Source organism: Mirounga angustirostris, unplaced genomic scaffold, assembly GCF_029215605.1.
Source record: "Mirounga angustirostris isolate CCGP_5_RB_7025 unplaced genomic scaffold, mMirAng1.0.hap1 SCAF_13, whole genome shotgun sequence".
In the NCBI taxonomy this organism is placed as follows: domain Eukaryota; kingdom Metazoa; phylum Chordata; class Mammalia; order Carnivora; family Phocidae; genus Mirounga; species Mirounga angustirostris.
Window position 1 is genome coordinate 64,831,959 of NW_026991721.1, and position 16,124 is coordinate 64,848,082.

General features: G+C 50.0%; 1 protein-coding gene and 1 long non-coding RNA gene across 3 annotated transcripts in view; one reads left to right on the forward strand and one right to left on the reverse strand.

Moving 5' to 3' along the window:
• Nucleotides 1–14,679, forward strand: part of PARVA (parvin alpha) — a 177,766-nt gene extending 163,087 nt beyond the window's left edge. The window contains exons 11-13 of the mRNA XM_064577106.1: nucleotides 2,396–2,497; nucleotides 3,265–3,337; nucleotides 12,663–14,679. Coding sequence (XP_064433176.1) covers nucleotides 2,396–2,497; nucleotides 3,265–3,337; nucleotides 12,663–12,739 — 252 coding nt within the window. The 3' untranslated portion in view covers nucleotides 12,740–14,679. The remainder of the gene's footprint in view (nucleotides 1–2,395; nucleotides 2,498–3,264; nucleotides 3,338–12,662) is intronic.
• LOC135362393 (uncharacterized) overlaps nucleotides 1–16,124 on the reverse strand; it is a 114,261-nt gene that overhangs the window by 88,733 nt on the left and 9,404 nt on the right. The gene's annotated exons all lie outside the window — the stretch shown is intronic.

The following is a 16,124-nucleotide window of genomic DNA, read 5'->3' on the forward strand; positions in this document are numbered from 1 at the left end:
AATATGGAGCAAATCCTCAGCCGTTTGTTTTTTTTTTTGCATGACATTGACATTTTTGAAGAGTGCAGGTCACTAGGTTCATAGGCTGTCTCTCAATTTTTTCCCCTCATGATTAGATTCAAGTTATGCATTTACAGTGACGGTTCCAACCCCAGTAACACTGTGCTCTTCTCAGGCACTTTGTCCATTAGGCCCATTACTGGTGACAGTAACTTTGGTCACTTGGTTAGTCTCCACCAGATTTCTCTACTGTAAAGCTTCCCCCACCCTTATAACTAATCATTATCAGGAGATACTTTAAGACTGTATAACGCACCCTATTTCCCAACCCCCTTTCATCTGCAATGAACTTCGTAAGTATGGTTTTCTTTTGAGGACATGGGCATCTCCTGTTACGTGTAAGGCAATTCCCAGGTCTGTCACTGAGCTCTCCCTGACTGTTCGGTGTCTGTACTCTATAAAGTGAGCTTTATCTACTCATTTGGGAGACAGGGTACCCTTTGGAAAAGTGAGGTGCCCTTGAGAGAGCTAGCATGAGTCTGCGATTCCCACTTCAGTTTTCATGGGTAAGGAGTGGTGGGAGAGGGAGCCTCTGCCAGGCATGATTGGGGTCGGTCTGCAGGTTCAACCACCGAGTCATCAGAACCAGCGGTCAGGGATGGGAATGGTCTAGGTCAGTGGCACTCAGAGTTCTGAGTAACCCTGACCCTAACCCAGGGTCCTCCCATGAGTAGACAGATTGGATTCTTTCATTCTCAGTCCCTTCCAGCCACCACCAAAAAGAGGCCCAGTTGACTCGTTCCGTGGGAGGGCCTTGATTCTGACACAGATGCTGGGGTCTGCTCTCCTTGACTCCTGGGATGAGTCAGGCTTGGGCTCTCCCCACTGGAATTGAAGGCCAGCTGGAAGGATGAAGGGAGGAAGCTGTTCCTAAGTCAAGTTCAAGGCCAAGCAGTACACCAATCATAAAGGCTGAGTCACAGGCCCACCAGCCGGGTCACCCAGCAGAGTTCAGCTCATGGTCCAGTCCATGTTCTAGGCAATTCTGTCTAGTTTTAAGTTCCTTGAGATGATTCCAAGAACTTTGACCTCTTAACTCTTTAGCAACTTGGATTTATGCCCACAAAGATTTGGGGGCCCCCACCTCCTTTAAAACGTTCTCTAATTTCAAGTATGCATCTGACCTCTAGATCTTTGTTCAGGCCAGCCTCCACCTCTGGGAATACCAGTTCATCCCAAATGTCTCCCAGCCCAGAGGCCCCCACTGCCACCACAAAGCCCACCCCACTTGCCCAGCACACACTCTCCTTGCCCACACCCCCTGTCAGCAGAAGACCTGCACCTCCCACTTAGCCCAGGAATCTACTGTCCCTCAGACCAGGTTCCCAACTGCCCTTGATGGAAGGGACCAGGCTCTAAGCCTCTTGCTGTGGCCCTCAGCATACAGTTGTTCTTTGTCAACAAGAGCCAGGGAGTTGTATCCTGATTGCTTTGCTGTCTTCCCAGATAGTAATAGCAATAGTTAAGATTTAGTAAGTGTTGCCTAAATGCTAGACGGTGTTCTAGGCACTGTGCACATATTAATTGGTCTATCATCCCGATAACCCTATAGAGTAGGTACTACACTATCATCATCCCCACTTCACAGATGAGAAAAATGAGGCACAGAGAAGTTACGTAACTTTCTCAAGTCACCCAGCTGGAAAGTAGGACAGCTGGAGGCCTAGCTCTAGAGCCCACATTCGCACCAGCTACACCATGCTGTCTCTCAAACAGTAATAAAGTAAGAGGTGAGACAGGAGACTGCCCAGGCCTACAAAACACTAGACTTCTTTCTCTGTCACTGGGCCATAGGCCTTGGACCCCCTTGCCGGCCTCCCTCTGCCCCACCTTAGCTACTCCTGCTCACCCCTCAGCTCTCCATTCGGGCAGAGCCACCTCCAGAAGCCTTCCCTGTCATCTTCAGTGGGGTGAGGAACCTCTGTCACGGTCACACAGGCCAACGTGCTTCCCTCCATCAGAGTAGCTGCTGCCTTTCCTCCACATCCATCTCCCCACCCAACTGGAGCTCCTCAAGGGCAGGGGCCGTGCCTCACCTGTCTCTCTGGTCCCCATGCCACTCAGGGCTGGGTACATGGTCAGTGCTCAGTACATGCTGAATCAGCTGAAACCAGGACCGTGGGTGGTGGCTCCCGTGGGGGACAAGCCAGATGTGGGGCGGGCCTGCTGCAAAGCGGACCTTCCTGCCTCAGGCCACCGCCCCTCACCCCTGGCCAGCAGCCTGCCTGGGGATGTAGCCTTTGGGGCACTGACATGGTGACTGACGAGCCCCCTGGATAGGGCTTGCCTGGGGGTCTCTGGGACCCAGTGCCTTCACCTGACCTTCTCCCTCCAGTTTGCAGATGGGGTGTACCTGGTGCTGCTCATGGGGCTCCTCGAGGGCTACTTCGTGCCCCTGCACAGCTTCTTCCTGACCCCGGACAGCTTTGAACAGAAGGTAAGGGGAGGGGACATCAAGGGAGGCCCCCCGGCCGCGTGTCCCACCAACTCACCCACCCACACCTCTGCTAGGGCCATGCAGGGAAAAGGTAAGGGCTCCCCAGCTGCCCCGAGTCTTCGGCAGTGGGATGTGGGGCCTGTTCTGATGAACAGCTGAGCTGGGAAGGAGCCACCTGCAGACCCCTGAGCATCGTGAACAGCTCTCCCTTCCCTTTGCCGTCTGGCCCTGGCCCCCTAGCCATACGCTTCCGGCCAGGTACACAGGCCAGCCTCATCTCTCCCCAGACAGGACAAGGAAGGTGGCCGCAAGGCTGGCCAGACCGGAGGCTCACCCCCAGCCTACTTCTGATGCCTCTCCCGGGCTGCCCCAGCCTGCCTGCTAGACAAAGGACATCTGGTCCAAAGCAGAAGCCGCTCTCTGCCTCTTGACCATGTCTTGCCATCTGATCCTTTCAACTGTGCACACTCATGTCCCTAAGTTTAAAGTCCTGGCAGTTGACGCGGGAACACAGTAGGCCAGGAAGAAGATCTTGAACTTCTCCGGGAACGTTTCACCAACAGCCAGCTGGGTCCGGCCAGGCTGCACTTCACACAGCCTGCCCATCCTGGTAGCTTCGTTTCTCCTTCACATTAGGGCCCCGTTTTTACTCAGCCTCTGCCCCTCTGGCTGTAGTGCTGGCTCCTTCGCTTCCCAGGGTCAGGGGCTGGGAGCCCCAAGCGTCCAGGAATCTGGGCACAATGACACTGGCACATTTCTCTTTCCAGGTCTTGAATGTCTCCTTTGCCTTTGAGCTCATGCAAGACGGGGGATTGGAAAAGCCAAAGCCACGGCCAGAAGGTACTTTGCTCTTTCCTGGGTTTGTGACAGGACTGAGAGACCCTGTCCCTGCACATGGGTGTTCAGGGCACAGGGCAAGCCCCATGTTTGACATCAGGGCAAGGGTTTCTTCTCTGAAAGCTTCTTTGCGTCAGGGAAGGTGGGACAGGGCGAAGCTGCTCAGTCCTAGAGATCCTTTGTGAACTGCAAGTAAAGATCCCACTCATGGGATCGCAGAGGGGCCACAGGAACTGCCCTGTGCCCAGTTTCCAGATCTTTCGGTCACTGGACAGGGTGCTGACCTGTCACATAGCTGTATCCCGGCCAGGCAGGGGGAGATGCAGGAGTCCTCACCGGCAGCTCTGCTCAGAGCATAATTGCCTCTCCTGTTCTTTGCTCACTCCAACTCCGCCCAAAGAGGAGGCCTGATTTGCTGGGTTCGGAATGCAAATGTAAGACTGAATAAAAATGCACAAGGAACAGACTGCTCAAGCAGCGCTCCCATGCTCACACTTGGAGCTGTGTGCATTTGTGAGCCTTGTCTCTCCTGGGAGTCTTCTTGGTACGGATGATTATTGACTTACTGACTGAAATATTCCATTTTATCAGCACTGGTGAGTCAACACTGTGTCACAGATAATATTCTGTTTTCCAGCCGTGGGCCCTTTTGCTTGCACTTTCCTAGTTGTTTAAAGGAAGTGGACAAGTAGGGATGGGGTGTGTTCCCTCCCCATTGCTGAGCCTCCCACACCTCCACATCGAGGGGGGCATGCGCTGTCTAGGGGCGCACGGCCCCATCAATGGTGATATGCCAAGAGGGGTGGGCTGTTCCTGACCTCAAGGCACTTGCCACCCTCAGGGGAGAGAAAAGATGCCCCCAGTAACCACAACAGAATGACAGTGGTGACAACTGCCATTGAAAGAGGTAGCGCTGGGCGCCTGGGTGGCTCAGTCGGTTAAGCGACTGCCTTCGGCTCAGGTCATGATCCTGGAGTCCCTGGATCGAGTCCCGCATCGGGCTCCCTGCTCGGCAGGGAGTCTGCTTCTCCCTCTGACCCTCCCCCGTCTCATGTGCTCTCTCTCATTCTCTCTCAAATAAATAAATAAAATCTTTAAAAAAAAAAAAAAGAGGTAACGCTAAGAGAGCGAGAGAATGGAGGGGCCATCACTTGGGTCTGGGCAGAGGACGGTTTGATGGAGATGGCGGCCCTGGGGCTAAACCAGGAAGGTCAGACAGGGCTTTTGTATTTGGCCATCGGGAGGGAGGAGCCAGCACCCCAGACAGGAGGACAGTGTGAGCACAAGTCCCGCCTGGGAAAGGGGGAGGGGCTCTGCTTGTGAGAGGGCAGAGGGTGTGGCTAAGCTGCTGACGGCCCTGGATCCAGTCCCCACCCTACCAGCTGTGTGGCCTCCAGCAACTTACCCACCATCTCTGAGCCTACTTTTCATGTCTATAAGAATGGAACTCCGAGACACATGCACATGACAGGATTCAGTGTCCTGAATCAAGCCTTATCAAGCCTGGTACTTGATAAGGAATGTAAGCAGTTACCTATTTGGCTGGAATATTAAGAGTACGAATTGAATAGTGCTTGGTGAGGATGAAGCGAGCTGGTTTAGGTCCTAGACAGACTTGATACCAAGGCAGAAAGTTTGGACTTTATTCTCTAGGCAGTAGGAGACATGGAAGCTTCTTTTTTTTTTTTTTTTTTTTTTTTTAAGATTTTGTTTGTTTGAGAGATCGAGAGAGAGAGAGAGAGAGAAAGGGAGAGAGCGAGCGAGCACGAGCGGGGTGGGGAGTGGCAGAAGGAGAGGGAGAAGAAGGTTCCCCGCTGAGCAGGGAGCCTGACTCGGGGCTCGATCCCAGGGCCCTGAGATCGTGACCTGAGCCTAAGGCAGACATTTAACCAACTGAGCCACCCAGGCACCCGACATGGAAGGTTCTTAAGCAGGCAAGTGACGTGATCAGAGCTCTGTTCCAGAGAGATCCTTTGGAAAGCAGTGTGAAGAACAGATATGTAGCTGTGGGGCACTGTCAGCAACACTGGGGAACCCGGGAAGAAAAGCAAGCTTGGTAGGGGACATGAGGATGTCAGCTTTAGGAAGCCGAGGTCTTGACCAAGCAGAACTGGAGTTTGGGGAAAAGATCAGGGCTGCGGTTATGTAATTGGAAATCTTCCACTTAGTGGAAGACCAACAATAGGAAAGCATGCAGAGAGAAGAAAAAGGTTAAGGACAGTATCTTGTGGGAATGCTTTTACTTGAAGCTGGAGGGGAAAGCAGGAAAACCAGAGGGGAGAGGTGGATCGTGAAGAGACGGGCTGGGTCCCCATGTCATGCCTCATCACAGACCTCGCTAACTTGGCTCTAGCCAACAAAAGCCAATCCCTTATTCTCACTTACTGTCACCTGTTCTAAGCATCTGGTCACTACCGAGGGCCTCTAGCAAGGTTGGCGTCCTTCTAGGGGCCCTCTGGGGCCAAGGTCACTCTGGCCATCCTGATGCCATCAGGAATGGACTTGGAGCCCTGTGGCCAGATGACGAACACCCTGCTTCAGAGTAAGAGAGACAGTGGGAGAGTTCTGGCCAGCGTTTCTCTTTCCACGTTCTTGAGCCGTTTAATATGAAACTTCCTGGTCATGGACCAGAAGTATTACTCCCCCCATACATCCACTGTCCGACGTTTATTTCCCTCAGAACAGACCGTTCTCCCAGGATCAATTAACCTATAGGGATATTTCAGGATTCAGAGGACATTTCTTGTACAATTACTGACTGAACTGCTTAATATGAAACTTCCTGACCCATGGCAATGGAAAAACGCATCTGTTTTATTTGTTGTTACACTGGGCATCACCCCATGCTGAAAATTTCCAGTGCGTAAAGGAGAACTGAACCGGCCTGTGTGAAATTGTACTTAGTAAGAGGTATATACCCCAGCATCCCCTCTGGTTTCTGCACCTCTACCTGGGAAGTGAGATTCGATAGTAAATGCTACAGACTTTACAAAAGATGCCAATGTGGGTAATTCTTTGAGGGTGTCTCAAAATCAGATTGGCTGTGGTGGAGGCATTTTTCATGGCAAAGGATTTTAAGCTCAGGAAAGTGCACTCTCTGCCATGCTGTTTGACATTCAAAGCTCCATCGTACCTTGAAATCTCCTGGGAGCCGGGTGTGCATCCCAGATGACTTGGCTGCCCGGGCTTCATCAACTTTTAGTAGGCCAAGTGTTAGCACCATGTTCACGGCCAATGAAGCAGTTGAAATCCTGGCATAAAGCTGGTGGCTATTTAGGACATCACCCCGCCTGTCTTCCAGTGCACACGCCTACCCCATTATTATTCAAGTAGACTCCTCGCTGAATATGGTTAAGACTCCGGCATTATAGCCAAGTGCAGACTCAGGAGAAATCTAGTACTCGCCAGGAATGGAGCCTGCCTATCAGCCAGCAGGCTGATGGAATATCTACAATTTAAAAAGTTGAAAAGTTGGGGCCAGATTTTAAGCAATGCTAAAAATTCCAGGCAGGTAATAGGAGCTGAGGTCCAAGTGATCAGTTCATTTGGGGAAGGCCTTGGCTAGCGGCTGGAAATAGCAAAAACAGTTCCATTTCTTGCCCCCATTCACTGAGAATAGTGTGCAGACCAGACAGTGGCAAAACTGATGATATCAAGTGTTAGCAATGATATGGAGCAACAGAAACTGCTGGTGTTAATATAAACATAACCATTTTTGAAGAGTAGTTTGTCTTTACGTAATACAGTCAAGGATTTGCACTACCTTCAATGGTAGGCAGAAGGATGGCCCCCAAAATGCTCCCATCCTCATCCCCAGAACCTGACAATATGTGACCTTACATGGCAAAAGGGACTTTGCAAATGTGATTAAGTTGAGGATCTTAGAGCATCTGGAGGGTTCCGGCATAATCACAAGGGAAGCACAAGACCCAGTGTCGGCGTGATGCAGCATGAGAAAGACTCAAACAGCCATCACTGGCTTTGCGGATAGAAGGGATTACAAGCCAAAGAATGCAGGCTTCTTGAAGCTAGCCCTTAGCAGCTAGAAAAGGCAAGAAAACTGATGCTCCCTGGAGTCTCCAGAAGAGATTGCAGCCCTGCGGATGCCCTGATTTTATCCCAGTGCAGCCCACTTTGGACTGTGACCTTTAGAACTCTAAGATAACAAATTTGGGTTGTGTTAAGCCACCAAACCCATGATAATTTGTTAACAGCAGCAGGAAACTAATACACCAGCTGATGCAGTAACCTCGCTTATAGGTTACGTGTCCATACACCAGGAAACTAGCCCAACACTAGCCACGGCAGCCGAGCCTGGACTGCGCATCCTACCAGACTAGATGCGTTGGAGTATCATCAGACCATGGGTTAATACCCAACAATGACAAAAAATGAACTGAGAAGTCAGGGAAAGGACTTCTAGGTACTGCAGCATGAAGAAGTCAGTGATTCTTTTCCGCAAATAAAGCAAGTATAAAACTGGACACGAGGATCCAACACGACCACTTCAAGGCACTGAAGATGGACCATAAATTGACGACAAATGGAGAAGCACTTATTCCTGAAGAACTAGAAAAGTAGAGCTGGATAATGATAGTTCTCTCTCAATAAGACAAATGACACCTCAAAGTTGTTTACAAAAGTGAACAGCTCACACAACATAGATGAATCCTATAAACATAATTTGGAGTAAGAAAATCACAAAAGAATACACGTAGCACGATCACACTGATATAAAGCATGAAAACAGGCAAAACTAAAATCTGCTCTTTAAAGGTACATATGTTGGGGCACCTGGGTGGCTCAGTCGGTTAAGTGTCTGCCTTTGGCTCAGGCCATGATTCCGGGGTCCTAGGATGGAGTCCCACATCGGGCTCCTTGCTCAGTGGGGAGCCTGCTTCTCCCTCTGCCTACTGCTCCCCCTGCTTGTGCTCTCTCTCTCCCCCTTCTGTCAAATAAATAAAATCTTTTCAAAATATAATAAAATAGAAAGTCCAGATAGTGGTTATCTTTGCTGGGTGCGAGAGGTTTGTGAACGGAATGCAGAGAGGGAGGGGGCATTTCAAGGGTACTCACAACGTTCTGCTTCTCTCTTGGGTGCTGGTTACCTCAGGGTTCTCTTTCAAGCATTGAAAACTGCCAATATATGTTCCATGAACTTTTCTGGATGTTTATCACCTTTCAGTTGTTTTTTTTTTTAACACGTACAGAAAATAGCAAGATTCCCCAGATAGGGTAGCAGGCCAACACCAATATGACCCATCTCCAGAGGATGGGTCCTAGCCCAGTGGGGAATAGGGAGAAGCAAGGTAAGCCAGACAGAGACCCAGGATCAGCTAGCTCCATCGGGAGGGGGCCAGACCCACCCCGAGGAGCTGGCCTGCAACTGCCCAACTTATTCCAGCCCCCACCACCTGGTGGCACTGAGCTGCCCGCTGTCTTCCCACCTTGCTCAAGGGATCTGGGGACCCAGCAGGGAAGCGTCAGAGAAAGGGGCTCAGGGGCCATCCAGGGCCCTGTCCCTCTGGGTAAAGACTGAGTTTCCACTGTGAAGAGTTCCCGTCCCCTTCCTTTGACTTCTGCATCAGTACGAGAGCCATGAACTCATTTGGGATGGTCATCTAATGAACAGAAGAGGCACTCATACCACCAGGCAAGAGGAGCAAACATGGAACCTTTTCCCCTTGGCCGGAGGCTCTTTTCTCCCTGGAGTAGCCTGGGGTCCGATTGGTCTCTCCCCTGCTCACAGTGAGCTAGCCAGACTCTGCTCTGGTAGTTTCTAAATAGGAGCCCCAGCATCCAGACTGTTGCCAGAGAGGGGCCCTGGGCCAGCACGCAGAGGCCATCAGAGCAGGACTGAGTTACTAATCACACAGTTTAGTAGGCCAGGGCTTTCAAGAGGCTCTGTTTATATAGCATGGAGTCACAGTTCATTCCCAGGAATCCAGAGCCCCTCTTCTGGCTGAGAAAGCCCATCTACTGACCTGCTTGGAACTGTGGGACCGTTGGCTTTCTTGATAAGGTGATGGCCTGTAGGAGGAAGGAAGTCAGGTTTCCCAGGGCCTGCTCTAGGTGAATGGCACCCCCAGGAGTTGTGCAGTATACACACTGCACAGCTGTACAGAGCAGCTCTGTTAACAGGCAAAGATGGGAAAGGGGAAGGGGACGACCACTTAGGGAGCCCTTAATGTGTTCTAGATGTTCTTCATAAAACCCAATTTTACCAGTGAGAAAACTGATTCAGAGAAGTTAAATGACATAACTGGGTTACGCAGCTATCACGAAGATGGGCTTCAAACCTCAGTGGGCCTTAAAATTAAATGGTCAGTTTGAGACATTCTCCCATCATATTGGACATTTTCCTTCTCCAGAAACCTCACAACTCACCCGTCCTTACAAGGGGAAAACGAGTCCTCCTGCCTCCATCCCGATCTGTCCTCCATCAGGCCCCCAAGTCCCTCCTTTGTGCCCAGGCCCACTGCCTCCATTCCGCATCTGCCCATTCTGTGGGTACTACTTTGCCTCTCCCTGCACATGGCTTTGCTCTCTCCCACGCCACCAGTTGGAGCCGTGTCCCCTGGGAACTCTTTCCAGTCTTCCCCTCTTAGGAGCACGTAGCCCTTTTGGCTATCTCCTCTTCCTGGAATTTTCTTCCTTGGCTCGCACGACACTGGGCAATCATTCATTCATCCGGCTATCCATTCGTACCTCTTGAGGTCTGTGCATGCCAGGTACTAGGTTAGGTGCTGGAGCAAGCAAGACTGGCTGTCAGTGATCAAGTCACACGCCGTCCAGGGAAGAGGCAGACTGGATCCAATGAACACACAAATCACCAATTTAGAACTGGAGTGAGTGCCATGAAGGAAGAGCAGGGGGGCTTTGAGATCATAAAGCAGGGTACCATCACCCAGGCCAGGGGTCCGGAAGGCTTCCCTAAGGAGGTGGGGCTTTGAGCTGAGGTCTGCAGAAAGATGAGGAGTTAACGATCTGGGAAGGGTAATCCAGGCACACAGCGTGTGCAGAGGCCAAGATGATGGAGAAGCGCAGACATTGGGAAGGAAGGAAAGGAGGTCCGTGTGACCTGTGCAGAGTGAATGAGGGAGAGTGTGGCATGAAGGGAGACTGGGAAAGGTAGGCCGGGTTCACATCATGCCTTGCAAATTCATGATTTAGGATTTGGAACCTTAGCTTAAGTGAAATGGGTGTATGGCCATACAAGTCGTGAGCTGTACAACTTCAAGGGGCACCATTTATGTTGTGGTCTATGGTAATGATGCCCTGGAAATGTGAATGACGCGCCCTAAGGTTGTGCAGTGTACATCCTGCACAACCATACCCAGAGACTAAATAGTCTAACTACAGTGGGTTGCATGGATTGGAGAGGGCAAGAGGCTCTGAGGAGCCCAGTTAGGAGCCTGTTGCCGTGGTCCCTACCTTCCCCTTCATGCTCACTCCCTTGCTGAGCTCACCTCTGTCCCTCTCTGCTTTCCAACAATTCCTCCCCTAACTTCTTAACGTTTGACTTGAGTGGAATTTAAGAACTACTCAATAGCAAGCAGTCAGGGAAAAGCAAGAATCAGCCTATAGGGCAAAGGACTCCACCTAGGGAGAATGCCTTGGATGGGGAGGGCAAGGTAGCAGGGTGGAGCCACTGGATAGGGTCTCGACAGAGGCTCAATATGTGCCTGAAAAAATACATATATGTGCCTGAACTGACATGGGAGCAGAAAGGGAAGCTGAGCTCCAGGCTTCCCAAGTAGTCCTAGGAAGGCCATGAGCACATCCATCAGCAGGAGAGCTTGGAGCAGGGTCCGAGCCCAGCTGGGGTGGAACAGGGTTGGTTTCAGCTGGGATGAGGCTGGGCGAGCAAGGGGGTGGAGGGCAGTGGTCAGAGGAACCCTAGGCCCTGGACCCTCAGCTTGTGGCCCAGTCAGTGTCGATCTTTGCAGAGCCGGGCCCCGGGGCCTGAGCGTGCCTGGTGTGGCAGCCAACCTGGGGGTCACAACCCAGCCTATCAGAGCCACCGGCCTCCTGCTCTGCCTGATCTCCAAGAGCCCCTGTTCCTGTTGACCAGGGTGGCTAGAGTTCCAACATCTTCCCCAATCCCTTCCTTCCCAGTGGCTCTGCAGGAACTTCCCACCTCTGAATCCCAGAGCATTTATTATTTTCTCTTACAACACTTACTTCATCTGACCTTCTACACAGGTTTTTAAAAATTCTTACTGTGCAAAACATCACATACACAGAAAGGTACATCAGACATAACTTACAGGTCCGTGAAGTACCGTCCCGCCAAGCCACGGTGTAAGCACCACACAGCTCCCAGGTGCTCCTTCCAGCTACAGAATCCTCAGCCTTCTCCCTAAATGTAACCACTGCCCTGACTTTTATAGTCATTGGGCTTTTGCCTTTTGCTTTTCTTTTTCTTTCACTTTTCCTTATTTTTTACCTAAATACGCACTCCTAAGTAGTAGACAGGATTCTTTTCTTATGTCCTCTCCATGGACAGCTCTCCAAGGGAGTGAGTGTGGGGGGACAAGACTAGGGAGGGGGGCCTTGTAGGGCAGAGGAGCTGGCAGAGGGCTCAAGGGGCAACCAGAGAAGGTGACCAGTAAATAGAAGGGAGGGAGGGAGGAAACGGTTGTATAAAAGCTGGGGAACCCATGGCAGAACTCTCCTGAAAACACAAACTCCCAGCCTCAAACCCAGCTGCCTTGCTCCGTCCTCCACCGGAAGCAGTCTGTCCCCTGATGCCACCTGTTTACTGAGTACTGTCTGCCAGGTGGGCTTCTGTGCCCCTGGGGCCCTCCCTTCCTCAGGGAGAGGCAGCTCCATCCTAACTCCCCACCTGGTGCCCCCCTCTATGTTCCCCCCCCCCCTGCTCCTCCCCACCACTCCTAGCTGGCTCTGGTGGCGGAGGCTGAAGGCAGAGGAGCCCCGGACACAAGTGAGACTCGGGAGACGGGGCAGGGGCCCCCCACCTGGAGATGTCTCCAGAGCAAAGCCTGGAGGCTCCGGGGTCTGCTTTATTTCAGTGAGAGGCGAGACCCCCGCGCCCAGCACCTCGGCGCCTTGCCAACCCCCTGATCCGAATTCTTACTGTACACACTGCCTAGCCTTCACCACCCCCCTGCCTCTGGCTGTCTGGTGGGGGAGGCTTTTCTCTCCCAGCAGCACTGGGAGCTCTTCAGGAGCACCAGATGATGTCCTGGGGGTGAGGGGGCGGGACCCCCACCCCCGGGCCATGCTGGACACACGAGGTGGGTGGTAGAAGGAAGGGGGCTGTGTGGCCCCACTGAAGCCACGTGCGTTTTTGTTTTCTGTGCAGACATTGTCAACTGTGACCTGAAATCCACACTCCGAGTGTTGTACAACCTCTTCACCAAGTACCGGAACATGGAGTGAGGGGCACACCAGCCCGCGCCCCCACCGCCCTCGCCTGCTTGTTCCCGTGTCCAGCTCTTTGCTCTCCCGCCGACCCAGCTCCCACGCAGGGACAGCAGGGCTGGAGTCAGGAAGGAAAGGATCAGTAACTCAGTGGGCTGACTCGCACCTCGCAGGCCCTGGGGACCGACGGGCCATCGCTCCCACCCTGGGGCCAGGTCCAGATTTCCTCAGTGTGATTTGGGAACCAGTTTAGGCACAAGAGACTCCCTCTTAGAAGATTAAAATAAAGGTAATAGGTACCATTTAATGGTCACAAACTACCTGCCGGGCACCACGGTAAGCGCTCCGACATACTCATGACTCCCACTGAAGCAGGTAATATAATCCCCTTTTATAGACAACGAAACTGAGGCTCAGTGAGTTGCCAGAGGCTGGCATTTTTCTGCCTTGAACATGTTTGTTAATAACTAGCCCATCACATGACACTCTGCACGCTCTGTAGTTGTGGGGGGTGGGGCGTGCACCTGCGCTCTCAAAGATGGCAGAGCCCCTGCCCCCCCGCCCCATCTCACCACTAGGTGGGCTGGGTCAGGGCTTAGTGATTCACACTGACATCGGCTAATCCAATTTAACTCAATTAATTGTGTGTGTGTGTGGCAGGAGTCCTGTCCCTCAACTACTTTGTACAAATGAAAATTACTCTCAATTCCTTCAGATTTGTAATCACCCCATACTCTGGTTTCAGGGTGACATTTGGGAAGAATTCTGTTTAAAATTAATGGAGTGGCACATTCTGCAGCCTTTTTGCTTGATTGCATGTAATGGGAGTGCCCTATATTTTCCTGCAAAATAGGTACTCAATTCATTATCGTTAAGCAAATGTACAATATACTCGGGCACCACGGAGAGCTGGGCGCAGGCCCATGTGAGCAGGGCTTAGGAAGTAGGGCTCTTCAACAGGGACCCTTGAACTTTAAAGAAAGAAACTCCTTTTTGCCTTCTAATTGATCATTTAGACCATTTCCGGCTAAGTCTGCCCACATGCAATTACCGGCTAATTCAGGCGAGGAAAAATGTAAGTCACTTAGACCCAAGTCGAGCAGTCTCCTTGCGTGGGTTTACTCGCGGGTTTGTGGTTACTTGTATCCCCTCTCCGTGAACCCAGCTTTGAAATACAGGGCTCTGCTTGTGCCAGGCTGCTGCGTTCCTTGGGAATAGGAAAGGGGCTGAAGTGGGAGGGACCAGAAGGACAGGAAGCGAGGGGACGCATTTGCACACTTGACTTGCGGGGGGAGTACCCCCAGACAGAGAGAGATGGGGCTTATGGTACTTAACAGTTGCCCTTAATTGCCTAAGGCCTTGGGGTAAATAATAACTCGTTCTGTTATTACAACTTCATTATAGAATTTTCCTAAATTTGCCAGATGGACACCAGCCTAGATACCCACCCAAAGTCTGTGCCTGCTTTGTCACTGCTTTCAGATCATTGCCCAAAGCCCACCTCCAGTTAGAGGAATTAATTTTTATCTCTATCACCATCACCGCCCACCCCACCAAGTTAGGCCTCCCATATTGTCCAAAACATTTCCTTCCAGCTTCGAAACATTTCCTGCTACCTGCTGTAACTCTGAACCCATAAAGTTTAGATAGACCGCATATTTCTGTGGATATTTTGCTCTAAGAAATAATTGTTACTGAGCATAATGAGCTTTTAAGATAGAAAGACAATGCACTCTCTTGTGCCAATTTATGTAAAAGAACACAATTCTTTTTACAGGATTAACGCAATATTACATTTTTCTCATTAGGAAACACTAAATAGTGTCATATTTCTGTTTGCGCTCATTTAAATTCCTGATAGCAAATCAAGATAAACCATTGCTTTGTCTCTTTGAGCAGTCCGAAAGCGGGATGAAATAAGAGGAATGCATTCATTTAAACATGCTTTGCTGTGCGAATTTTGTCTCCTTTGTTGTCCTTTTCTCTTTACATTCAAGCTGCAAATGTACAAAGTACAAGGGGCCTCATTAAGAGCACCCCTTTTGTATTTTGTGTTTATATGGTAATGGAAACACATCAGAACACTGGGAAGGTTTTAAACAACCAGACGGAGGTCTCTGCCTCAGTCCAGAGGCCTAGGGCCTGGGTCTGTCATCTCCCCTCACCTGGAGATTTTCCTTTAGATTCTAGAATCTCCTGCTTAACACACAATGGTGTTTTTGGAGGTGGAGAAAGGCATCAGAACAATAAATAAACCAAACTTCACCGTCACCTCTTAAAAAAAAAAAAAAAAAAGAAAGAAAAAGAAAGAAAAAGAAACCAAGAATCAAGTCTCTGTGGGCTTACTGGATTTTTTTGTTTGTTGTTGTTGTTATTATTGTGCCTTTTCTCTCCTACATTCATTGATATTTTTATTTTTTTTTACATTCATTGATATTTTTAATAGCTCACATATAAGTGGTACAAAATTCAAAAAGCATGAATGGGTATCTAGTAAAAAACCGGTCTGCCTCCCTCCCCTCCCCCAGCGGCCAATAACCCTCCCCAGAGGCAACTATTTGAATCCGTTTTGCATATTCATTTCCAGAGATTCTCAGGCCATATAAAGCATTAACACACATATAAAATCTTTTTTTTTACATAAATAGTATATTATACATACTGCCATGCACATTGCTTTTTTCACTTAACGTTATATCTTGGAGATTTACACTGGATATTAAAACTTTTTCAAGTGAGACTATGAATACTTTATAAATCCAAATGCACACCTCTGGTCTGCTTGAGCTAGGAAATGAAAGCCCTCCCCGGAAGGAGGGAATGCTGCCTAGACAGTGATCTCAAAAGTTGAAACTGTGTTCTAGTGGGTAGTAGTTGGGGGTCAGGGGTATGTCACCAGAGACATTCTCAGGTAGCCTCTGAATTTTTTTTTTTTTTTTGAAAGGCCTCCTTTAGATTATTATGCTGAATGTGTACAGTTTAATTAAGTTTTCATTTGTACATATAACTACGGCTACTAATTTGTAGTCGACTAAGAAAGTACTAATGGTTACTAAATACTGTGTGTATTCTGCTATAAGCCTAGCAATGCTCCTCTGTTCTATCAGAAAACTCCCATTTCCCGTGTGCAGACCCAGAGTTGATGTGCCCAGAATCTGGGAGAAGACTCTTTATCAGCACTTCATCAGTGTGGCCTTGAGTTGGTTCCGATTTGCAATGGCTACAGTCAGTCCTTTCTAATTATGAATTACTGTCAGCTTAGCTTTATCATTATCAGTTTATTTTGTTGTGGGTTGCTTGGTTAACCCTACATAGCATACTGAAGCTTATTTGCATCAAAAGTCTTCTGGAACTATAATTTTCCAATAACCAGACTCTAAGACATGTATACATTGTGGTCCAA